The 11688-nt window shown below is 46.5% G+C and overlaps 1 protein-coding gene across 1 annotated transcript in view; it reads left to right on the forward strand.

The window, feature by feature from the left end:
* The first annotated feature begins 6335 nt into the window (after positions 1 to 6335).
* Positions 6336 to 11688, forward strand: part of LOC134451729 (roundabout homolog 1-like) — a 336086-nt gene continuing 330733 nt past the window's right edge. The window contains exon 1 of the mRNA XM_063202132.1: positions 6336 to 7175. Within this exon, the coding sequence (XP_063058202.1) occupies positions 7118 to 7175 (58 nt within the window). The 5' untranslated portion in view covers positions 6336 to 7117. The remainder of the gene's footprint in view (positions 7176 to 11688) is intronic.

Here is an 11688-nt window from a genome sequence, read left to right on the forward strand (position 1 = left end):
CATTTTGAAGAAAAATAAATATTAAAAAGGTTTGTCAAGTACACCAGCAGCAGTGTGTGTGTGTGTGTGTGTGTGTGTGTGTGTGTGTGTGTGTGTGTGTGTGTGTGTGTGTGTGTGTGTGTGTGTGTGTGTGTGTGTGTGTGTTTAGTGCAGGTAGAAGGTGCGGTGTGCGTCTGTGTGTGTGTTCGTGTGTCTGTGTGTGTGTGTGTGTCAGTGTGTGTCAGTGTGTTTATGTTTGGGTTTAGTGCAGAAAGTGCAGTGTGCTTGTGTGTGTGTGTGTGTGTGTGTGTGTGTGTGTGTGTGTGTGTGTGTGTGGTGTGTGTGTGTGTGTGTGTGTGTGTGTGTGTGTGTGTGTGTGTGTGTGTGTGTGTGTGTGTGTGTGTGTGTGTGTGCATGTTTTGAGTTAGTGCAGGTTGAAAGTTCAGTCACAAGTAAAGTAGTGCAGGTGGAATGTTCAGTTGCAGATATGGTGGTGGGGGATGGGGGGGGGGGGGTTGTCAGTGGCCTTGCTGGCTAGAGGCTGACAGTGGAGGGAGAGTGGGTTGAGTGTTCAGCATCTTGATCGCTTGGTGCATTGTGCTGCTCGCCAGCCTGGTGGTACGGGAACGGAGGCGCCTGTACCTCTTTCCAGAGGGCAGGAGGCTGAACAGTTTGTGTGCAGGGTGGCTTGTGTCTTTGATGATCATCAGTGCTTTTCGGGTGAGGCGTGTGGTGTAAATGTCCTGCAGGGAGGGGAGTGGTACTCCAATGATCTTCTTCGCTGTGTTCACAACACGCTGGAGTGTCTTCCTGTTTTTCTCCGTGCAGCTTCCTCCCCACACTGTGATGCAGTTGGACACGACGCTCTCTATGGTTCCTCTGTAGAATGTTGTCATGATGGAGGGTGTAGCACTTGCCTTCTTTAGTTTGCGCAGGAAGTAGAGACGCTGATGGGCCTTCTTCGCCAGTGATGTAGTGTTGGTGGTCCAAGAGAGGTCGTCGCTGATGTGCACTCCAAGGAACTTGGTGCTGCTCACTCTCTCCACAGCATCGCCGTCGATGGTCAGTGGTGGCAGTTGTTTTTGGACCCTTTGGAAGTTGACAACAATCTCCTTGGTCTTGTTGACATTCAGCAGGAATGTGTCTTAGCTTGTGACTTGAACTCAGACTTAATTGGAAGGACTTGAGACTTACTTGCGACTTGCAAATTAGTGACTTGGTCCCATCTCTGGTCTGTAATTACAGGTGAAGAGAGATATGCTGCTCCTCAGAAATTACCTACAATGATTATATCTCATACAGAGCATCAGAGCAAATACAAACAAGGCTTTAACCCAATTACAAGAGGATGAACCACTGAATAGATGTTGCATTTTTGTTGTTGCTTTTATAAATGTCTTGCTTTAGTACATGCAGGGTAAATACAAGTGAAGGCAACACAATTACCAAGCAGAAAGTACTTTGTCCTTTTCGTTTCCTTCTTCATCTCAACGTCTCTCTACATTTCCCCCTGTCTTGCCCATTCTCTCCCACTCTCTCTCTCCCTCAATCTCTCTCTCCTTCAATCTCTCTCTCTCCTTCAATCTCTCTCTCTCCCACTCTCTCTCCCTCTCTCTCTCTCTCTCCCTCAATCTCTCTCTCTCTCTCTCTCATGCGTTGCAGTGTTCTTGTCTAGTGGAAGTGCAGTACATGTGAATCTACTGGTGCTTGGCTTTCTTGAGGTACTGTACAGTCAGAGAGAGTAGAGAGAGAGAGGTTCCATTGGCCCATTGTTTCCGGGTTCTATTATCGCAAGGGGGAGGGGGGGAAATCCCCCTTTAGGCAGACCTAGGCAGACCTAAGGACTGTTCTATTCAATGCTAGGAGTATTATGACACGCCCCTTTAGGCAGACCGAAACCTGGTCATGTTAGGTGCCCATAGCAACCTATTACATTGGCATATCTCTATACTTAAAGAATCTCTGGTACAGTATGTGATGAAAAGGCTTGTCAGTGCCGCCCATGGCCACCAGTGGAACGGGTACTGGAGAACCAGTGAACCAGTCGTGAACCATTAAATGAAAACAGTTTTCCCCTGTCTCTCTGTCTGTCACTGTCTGTCAGACAAAGCATGTATGCCTCCCGCCTGTTACGGCTTCTCTGGCCGCCTGAAAGCTCCATAGTAGGATCATCATCGCCCACTCCAGAAATATGAGGGTGATGATAATGGACCAGACTTCCATTTGTGATAATGGCTGAGCTTCATTATAGCTGCCTGTGTGTGTGTGTGTGTGTGTGTGTGTGTGTGTGTGTGTGTGTGTGTGTGTGTGTGTGTGTGTGTGTGTGTGTGTGTGTGTGTGTGTGTGTGTCTGTGTGTGTGTGTGTGTGTCTGTGTGTGTGTGTGTGTGTGTGTGTGTGTGTGGGCGTGTGTGTGTGTCTGTATGTGTGTCTGTATGTGTGTGTGTGTGTGTGTGTGTGCGTATGTGCGTACATACATGTGTGCGTACGTCTGTGCGCACATATATACGTATGTGCATGCGTGTGTGTGTGTATGAAGAGTTCAGATGCAAAACCCCCTAAGTGTCTTTTCAGAAAATAATCTTAATTCATTTTTATTTAATACAAAGCTATCAAAATTGCATATTTTTAAATTTTATTTATGTAATATAACTATTTATATGTATTACCAAGTACATGAATGTAAACCAAACCAACAACAGGGTTCCCTAAAAATATAGAAGTGCAGGTCTTCAGAAATGGAGTTAGAGGGTTTTGCATCTGAACTCTTCGTATGTGTGTGTGTGAAAGTGAATGTCTGGCTCTTCATAATAGCAGTAGATTGGTTGTTCCTGTGCTAGTTTCTTTGTGATAAGTGTAAAGTGTAGTGAACATAAAAATAGCAGACTGACTGGTCCAGGAGAGGATTGCTGTTCACAGCCTCTCTGTGCTGCTGTCATCTTTACTGATGGATGGAGAAGACCAACGAGCCTTATGGATGATGATGATAATGATAATGGTGAACATTGAGATGCAGGGAATGGGTTCAGAGAAAGACAAATGAGAAGATATAAACGAGTCAGACCGATGGAAAGACAGACAGACAGACAGACAGACAGACAGACAGACAGACAGACAGACAGACAGACAGACAGACAGACAGACAGACGTACGGACGTACAGGCAGTCGTACTAGCATACAGACAGACAGACTGGCATACTAGCATACAGACAGACAGACAGGCATACAGACAGACAGACAGACAGACAGACAGACAGTCAATCAGATAGACAGACAGAAAGACAGACCGGTGTACTGACATACAGATTGACAGGCAGGCAGGCAGGCAGACAGACAGACAGAAAAAACAGTAAACTTCTTTAGGGGATGTATAGGACAGATAGTGTGAGTTCTGTTCCCCTCACTGTATGGTTGTGTTTTTTTATTCTGTATATTGCATTTCATCTCCATCATCTTAAAAAGGGGGATGCTTTATCATATTTAACGCACGCTGTGGACACAAAGGCTCCGCTGGGACCAACAAACTGAGAGAGAGGGAGAGACAGGGAGACATAGAGAGGACTTGTGCTGACAGCAGTCTCTGCAAGGAATCATATTTTAATGTTTACATAAAAGCGTCACTGCACTGTGCACTCTGTTGTATTGTGTTCCGGTGAGGGCTGTGCTGACTCACTTTGCTGTTGTGCTTGTGTTATGGTAGGCACTGAATTGTGCAGTTGTGTTCTACTCAGAACTGCTGTGCTGTGCTGTGCTACTACGCCATACTGTGCTGTGTGTGGTGTTGTGCGTGTGGACTGTGCGTGCGGTGCTGTGCTATGCCGTACTGTGCTGTGTGTTCTACTGAGAACTGCGCTGTACTATGCTGTGCTGTGCTGTGCTGTGCTGTGTTGTGCTGTACTGTACTACACTATGCTACACTGTGCTGTGCTGAGCTGAGCTGTGCTGCACTGTGCTGTGCTGAGCTGAGCTGTTGTGTTCTACTCAGAACTGATGTGTTGTGTTGTGCTGTGCTGTGCTGTGCTGTGCTGTGCTGTGCTGTGCTGTGCTGTGCTGTGCTGTGCTGTGCTGTGCTGTGCTGTGCTGTGCTATGCTGTGCTGTGCTGTGCTGTGCTGTACTGTACTACACTATGCTACACTGTGCTGTGCTGAGCTGAGCTGACCTGAGCTGCGCTGCGCTGTGCTGTGCTGTGCTGCGATGTATTGTACTGTACTGTGCTGTGCTGTGCTGTGCTGTGCTGTGCTGTGCTGCTCTGCGCTGTGCTGCTCTGCGCTGCGCTGCGATGTATTGTGCTGTGCTGTGCTGTGCTGTGCTGTGCTGTGCTGTGCTGTGCTGTGCTGAGCTGAGCTGAGCTGAGCTGAGCTGAGCTGCGCTGAGCTGAGCTGCGCTGCGCTGCGCTGCAATGTATTGTACTGTACTGTACTGCGCTGCGCTGTGCTGCGCTGCAATGTATTGTACTACTGTACTGTACTCTGCTGCTCTGTGCTGCGCTGTGTGTTCTGGTGAGTGTTGGGCTGACTGCGGTGGCTCCAGTGTGGGTTTGCACAGCAGACAGCCACTCTCCCTCTCCCCCTGCAATTAAACTGCAGACTGGAATGACAAGCAGCATAATGCCCTTTCCTTTTCCTTTCCCCCTCTCTTTCTGCCCACCCCTCCCTTTCTCGCAACCCCCATCCCTCCATTTCTTTTCCTCCACGTTTCCCCCTCTTTCTCCATCCTTCTCTCTCTGTCTCTCTGTGCCCCCACTCTATTTCCTCCTGTCTCTTTCTCTCTCTCTCTCTCTCTCTGCCTGTCTCGTTCTCCGTTTGAGGAGAGACAAGGGCCTAATTCAATGTTGACGTACAGTACAGTGGCAATGGGGAGAACAGACAGCAGTCTTGGCAGAGAGTACCAAAATTACACTGGAAGACAGATAGAATTAGGAAAGAGAAATGCAATGACCGACCGATGAAGTCTGTGGGCACAATGAATGTAGCTGACCGGCTGTTTTTTCTCTCTCAATACAACCATATGGTTTTGCCAAGCTGGTATGTTGCATGACAAAAGCACTCGCGGGAGTAACGCTGGACACTGTCTGACAGGATTGTAGCTCTCTATAAACAGTCACTTTACAGCATCCTCTCTCTCTCTCTCTCTCTCTCTCTCTCTCTTTCTCTCTTTCTCTCTCTCTCTCTCTCTCTCTCTCTCTCTCTCTCTCTCTCTCTCTCTCTCTGTCTCCATGCTTAAATACTTTAGCAGAGCAGCTGAAATGACATCCGTACATAGACCAATTCTAAGTCTGGAATGAAAAAAGGGAAATGGTTTCATTTTTGCTTGCGCTTGGGTTTCAGACCGTTTTAGTGAGCCAACATAGATTGGCATAGTGGTCCTCCTGTCATCGTAAAAGTTGGATTAGATGAGATATTGGTCACTTTAGCCGGCCAGAACATTATTGCCTGCTGGGCAGCACATGCTCATGCTGGAGATTTTAATCTGTGTTTAATCCTAGATATGTACAAGTGACATCACATTTCAGCACATTTTTGTTAGTTTAACCCTTAAGCATAAAAAATGTAGTGATTACATTGAGCAGGCCTCTTGTTTTCATGGAGGGGTCTCTGGTGTGGTGGTCCTTTCCTCGGCATTTGCCACAGTTTCAATGCGTAATGTAGTGCGTAATGCGGTATATTCAGCGTCCTCCAGCAGAGGGGGGTGTTGAGCTGATAAGTGACGTTCCTCTCGGTCTTCCCACCCTACCTGTCAGACCCACCCCGCAGCAAACCAGCGAATGAGGAAAGTCGATGAGATGAGTGCGAGGCTCGGTTTGAACATCTGGCTGGTTAACATCTGCTGTGTGTGCAGAACAGATAATATGTTACAGTTATAAAACTGAGCTATTGTTTTTTTTCCCCTGTAGTTTCTACAGTGGTTTAATTTATGATGACAATAACATTCGTGTAGACTATTACTGTAGACATTTAGGCCTACAGTAAAATGGCACATATTAAGTGCCCTTATCCAGAATATGAGTTTATGTCCTCCATGCTTCAGATGAACACATGACTCGTTGCATGAAGCTGCTATATTGCAGATTTTAATTGAACCCACGTGCTAGACAGTCAATAACTGGATAATAGAATTCCAGTGACAGTCATTAAAACGCAATAACCATAAACAGAAATTAAGCACTTATCGAGCGCCTCTGTCTTGTACACGACCTGTATTCTGACAACAGACAATATTTTCGAACAGACAACAAGTGAGTTTTCAGAGTTAAGAAGTAAGCTGCGTCTAGGCACAGTATTCTAGCTTGCAACTGGTTAACGGCATCAGCGGAAAGCCCCGTTGTCGCTGCTACTGGAGTGGCGCATACCATTCTGGAGAGCTTGAATGGAGAGCTGCTGTAGTCAAATACATTGCCCCCTTGGCTGAGGCGAAGGCGCTGTCTACTCGCGTCAGTTCTTAGGGGAACGCTGTGTGGAAAAAGTACCAAAAGCCGCTTCATGGCAACTTTCTCCTGGAAACAACAGTTGGGATTTAACGGGCAGGTTTTTTTTTAAGTAGTTGGGAGCAATTGCTCAGGAATCCCAACGCTCGTCTGCTAATCTTATTGCAAGAGTTTGCAGAAGAAGTAAAGCGGTTGTGCGAAGACGGGCGGTCTTGAAGTGATAGTAGAGCACTGCGCCCTTTTGCTAGGGTTTATTTCGCTCATTCCAGTGAAGAGTTGAATCTGCGATTGATATGTGTGGAGCCGTTGGAAGAGGCATTCTCTGAGGTATCGTTCCTGGCGAGTTGGAAGATGCCCTTCTGCACGGGGTATACACTGCGGGAGGAAACTGCCTGACTTGACTTTGGGATAAAATTGAAAGCAGAAAATCCGAGTTGCTGAGCCCAAACTTCAGTGAATTGTTTGCTGAAACAAAATCACAGCATTTCAAAGCAGGGTTTCACTTTTGGATAGCAAGAACTAACTCGTCCAAGTTCTCCAGGATGGCATGAATAACTAGAGGAACTGCGTCTATTACAGCTGACAATACTGTTGCTATTAATTGCGAAGACATTTGAATTGGATTTGGACTTGGATTTGTTTCGGAGGAGACATTTTTGGACTATTTAAAACAGAGAAACGGCAATCGTAAGCGTTGTCAAGGTCTCCGGAACGATGGTTTTACGCTTCACCGGAATTTATGTCTTACTTGGATTACTTCACAGTTGCTCTGGTATGTGTTAACTTCTTCTTTCTTGCTTTGGCGAAGATGTTTCAGCCATATATAAATGTGTCCTGTTGGATTTTAATGCAACATTTAAATGGTCTGTGCTGGCAAGTTTCTGAGATCCGTTTATAGACAGACAGCGATAATAAGAGTGTGACGGTGTCCCCCCATTTAGTCGCCCTTTTCTGGTCCTATCACATTCGCTGTCTGTTCTCTCCGCGACAGAGGAGAAGAAAAAAAACTGAAAATTTGACGGATGTTTAGACGCGCAGATGTTGCTAACAAGCAATGCAAGAGCGGCTACATACCAGATGAGATAAGAGATAAACATCAACGGGAAATCACGAAGTGGATACGCGGCATTCCTGGGTTGCCTCCAGCGTAATAGTGGAATACAGAGAGGGATAGACACAGAGTACAGGACGTGTGCCCTTTGTTTTTTGGTGTTATTATTGTTACAAAGCTGCGGGATTTTTAAGAAACCGGTGTTTGTAATATGATCTTAATCTCTGGCCACAAGCCTAGGGGATACATTCTCTAAGAACCCTCTAATCGCACACATAAAGTGTCCCGTTTTTTTGTGTGTGTGTTCATGAAAATATCTGTTTGATGGAGGCTATGTGGCCTATAGGGAGTGGGACATGAAAACGATTCGTGCGCCTGACTTACATGCCTGACTTACATGCCTGAGGTGAAATGGAAATAAGACGGTTTAAACAGTGGTCGTTAAACAGCAGAATCACATGGGGAAAACGTTTGCAAACTGTTGAAATGAGTGAGCTTCTCGGCGTGGACACACACGTCACACCCCTGTTTCACAATGGGCGGCTGGCGTTTCTGAGGGAGCCGTTGTAAAGGCCGTATAGAGTGTGGTTGTGTGTTCAAAACTGTGCGGAAGAGTCAAACAGTAATCCCTGTGTGTGGTTGGCGGGTAATCACGGTTGTAAAAGAGTCTCAGGAGTGTATTTGCTGAGCCACTTGTGGCATCACTTTGACCCTCTGTGAAGTGAAGCCAGAGCAATTAAGAAGCAGAGATACTCCCATTACAGATAACTGTAGATGAAGAACCTGATACAGGGCTGTAGGAGAGAGAGAGAGAGAGAGAGAGAGAGAGAGAGAGAGAGAGAGAGAGAGAGAGAGAGAGAGAGAGAGAGAGAGAGAGAGATGTGTGTGCATGTAGCCTAAGTGTGAAAAGTGTGAAACATTTTGTGCCAGGTAGATATAGGCTACATGCAGAGAGAGAGAGAGAGAGAGAGAGAGAGAGAGAGAGAGAGAGAGAGAGAGAGAGAGAGAGAGAGAGAGAGAGAGAGAGAGAGAGAGAGATGTGTAGTGTGAAACACCTTGTCCCAGGTAGATGAGCAGGACAGGTGATTTGAGTCACTGCGCTGAGTCACTGTAAACCCATGAGGTCATTTTTTAATCTCAGCTGTTGGTTTGAACAGGTGAGGTGAGGGGTGACTGGTGTACCTGCTGCTTATCATATCAGAGTTCAGTGTTGTCACTCTGATATGAGCTATCAACAGCCAGAGGTGCCGTGAGCGTGAGGTGCACTTGGCAAGTGTGTGGCTACTGGCCACACACACACGCACGTGCAAGTATACGCTACTGGCCACACACACACGCACGTGCAAGTATACGCACGCACACACACACACACACACACACACACACACACACACACACACACACACACACACACACACACACACACACACACACACACGCTCTCTCTCTCTCTCTCTCTCTCTCTCTCTCTCTCTCTCTCTCTCTCTCTCTCACACACACACACACATGCGCGCACACACACACTCAACGAACAACACTCAACATACAAAGTGAAAATCACAGCGAACTCCGTTGACCTGGTTTCATGTATTTCGCTGTTATCGCTATGCGCTATTACTGGCTATTTGACTTTCATTGGCCAGGGTGATGTGTTGATAAGGTTTTTGTGCATGCAGGTGGAAGATTACTTGGCCGCATCAACAAAGAAGGAAAAAAAAATAAATCTGCCCACCCCGGCCTGCTGTGCAATGAAGGCTTTACTCAAATCTGTGCAAGTTTTTCCAGTCGATAGACCTTCTCCAGGCTTCTGGGTAAAAGGTCTACTACACAGACATCCTTGCGGAGGACTTGTTTACCATATTTTCAATGTATTGAGTCTTCACTCACTGAATAGATAATGTTCCTCCTATAGTGTACTAAAAGCACACAGATCTGCAATGATGAAAGTGAAGTGAAAGTGAATGATGGGGGTAATTTAAAGTTCTTCAGATGAAAGAGCAAATCTATGTAGTTATGAGGATGCATACCTAGAAATCCTTTGAAACACACATAGCAGGTTCAGATAACCCAATGGGCAAATCAAGGTGTAATTCTTTTTCAATGCGATAAGGGGATAGGCATTCCAAGCACCTTAATGAATGGCGTGCTCATAGGACATTACGTGACATCAGAGGCCAGACTTTCCATTAGGCAAACCTAGGCAATTGCCTAGGGCCCAGACCAAATCTGTCCTCACATCAGTTGCGGTAAACAGACAGAAAATTAGGCTTTGCCACTTATGCATAGTAATCGAATATATATATGGGACAAAGCATAGCAAAAAATAGAGCCAGGACCCCCCAAAAAAATAGCACAGAAACACAGAAGTTTATGTCTCTATAATGACATTTGAGGGCCCCATGTTGATATTTCGTCTAGGGCCCCAAAATGGCTAGATCTTCCCCTGCGTGACATTGCTTAATCTTAAGAGTAGGCCTACTTGATGGCTTACACGTGGTTGCTTCATACCCAGTAGCAGCCCCTCACTCTGTCTCATTGGGGTAGATGTGATTTTGGGAGTTACGTAATCACGGTTCACGGTTAACGTGATTCAATGGCAGTAAATAAAAAGGCTAGACTACTGTACAGTACCGCGCCGCTAAACACACAGCACCTTGTAAAGCACCACATGGCTATTCAGAAAGTAAGCCACTGCAGGTTTACAGACCCTTAGCTCAGGCATATGTACTATATCTTGTTAAAATAGTTTTTTGTTGCGTAATACACATGTGACATAAATGTCTACACTTTTATTTATATCTTGTGCATAGAATGATGGGTAGAGTGTAGTACACAATGTGTAACAGCAGTACACTCAAAGCCAACTCGATGAAAGAAAAACGGGTGACGATTAAGCCAAAATGTGATCATGTCTCGCGTGCAGCCAGCCAAGTTAGCTTTAGTTTACGAGGCATTCTCTGGCACAAGAAAAGCGCTTACTGCACAAACTTGGAGCCCCAACTTGGACGGTGCTGTGTGTGTGTGCCTGCTTGTGTGTGTGTGCGTTTGTGCGTGTTTGTCTGTGGGGTAGGAGGGGTAGGAGGGTGTGTGTGGTTTGGCTCCAATCCTCTGCAGCGAAGTTGGATCTGAGAGCCATGCTGCCTTCCGATTTGTACAGTCTCACTGCACAGGCAGGGGGCCACGCGTCCACCAGTCACTCTATACGCCACTATAATTGCTACAGTCCTCGAGAAACTGTTATCATATTAAAGGATCTGAGACAGACACATCAAGTCTGAGTTTTATGTCCCCCCCCTCTCTCTCTCTCTCTCTCTCTCTCTCTCTCTGTCGTCTGTCTTTTCCACGGCTCAATAGTGCATCACTCTTCTAGGGTGGTGCTGCTGCATTGATGGTAAATGGTAAACACACTGGGTGGTGCGCCTGGTAATGACTGTGCCATAAATGTGTCTCTTTCTCCCTCTCTCTCTCTCTCTTTCTCCCTCTCTCTCTCTCTCTCTCTCTCTCTCTCTCTCTCTCTCTCTCTCTCTCTCTCTCGCACGCACGCACGCTCACACACACACACACACACACACATACGCACACTCCTACTTGACTCCTACTCACTGACACCCATGGAAAAGGAACACTGGGTGAAAAGACCCCCAACGTTCCAAACTAGCCTAAAGCTAGCGGTGGAGAACACACATGCAATGAGGGCGCCAATCCAAACACCAAGACTGCTACTTCATATAGCCCTACCCAGGGGCGGAGCTATAGGGGGGACAAGCAGGGCATTTGCCCCGGGCCCAGGGCCCTCCTGTATTGGTGTGGGGGGCCTTGTGGGCACTGAGTGCAATTGTTCTGCCACTGGCCATACCTGTCTGTATCTGTGGGTGCAGTAAAAAAGATGTACAATAGCTCTCTCTAGCAAAGCTGATATTTTTAGTTGAGCAACGTCTTGCAAGGTCTTGGTATATATATGCACGTACAGTAGAGCCATGCTAGACATAATGGTGTCAATTCAGCTAACCAACCAGCAGAACAATCCATGAACTGGTTTTCTGACATTTCCAAAGGATAAAGTAGACAACATGCTGCGTTGGTGGACCCTGAAGGCTTCAGGGAAATTCAGCTTCCACAAAAAAGACATTTTTCGCAGGAGGATGTTGGGCGTCCTGGAAACTGTCACTACGCCTGAGGATCTACCCTCTCTCTAGGTTCATGTAAAGTGCTCGGTTTTTACAGTTTCACTTTT

The sequence above is a fragment of the Engraulis encrasicolus genome, chromosome 7, assembly GCF_034702125.1.
Source record: "Engraulis encrasicolus isolate BLACKSEA-1 chromosome 7, IST_EnEncr_1.0, whole genome shotgun sequence".
NCBI lineage: Eukaryota > Metazoa > Chordata > Actinopteri > Clupeiformes > Engraulidae > Engraulis > Engraulis encrasicolus.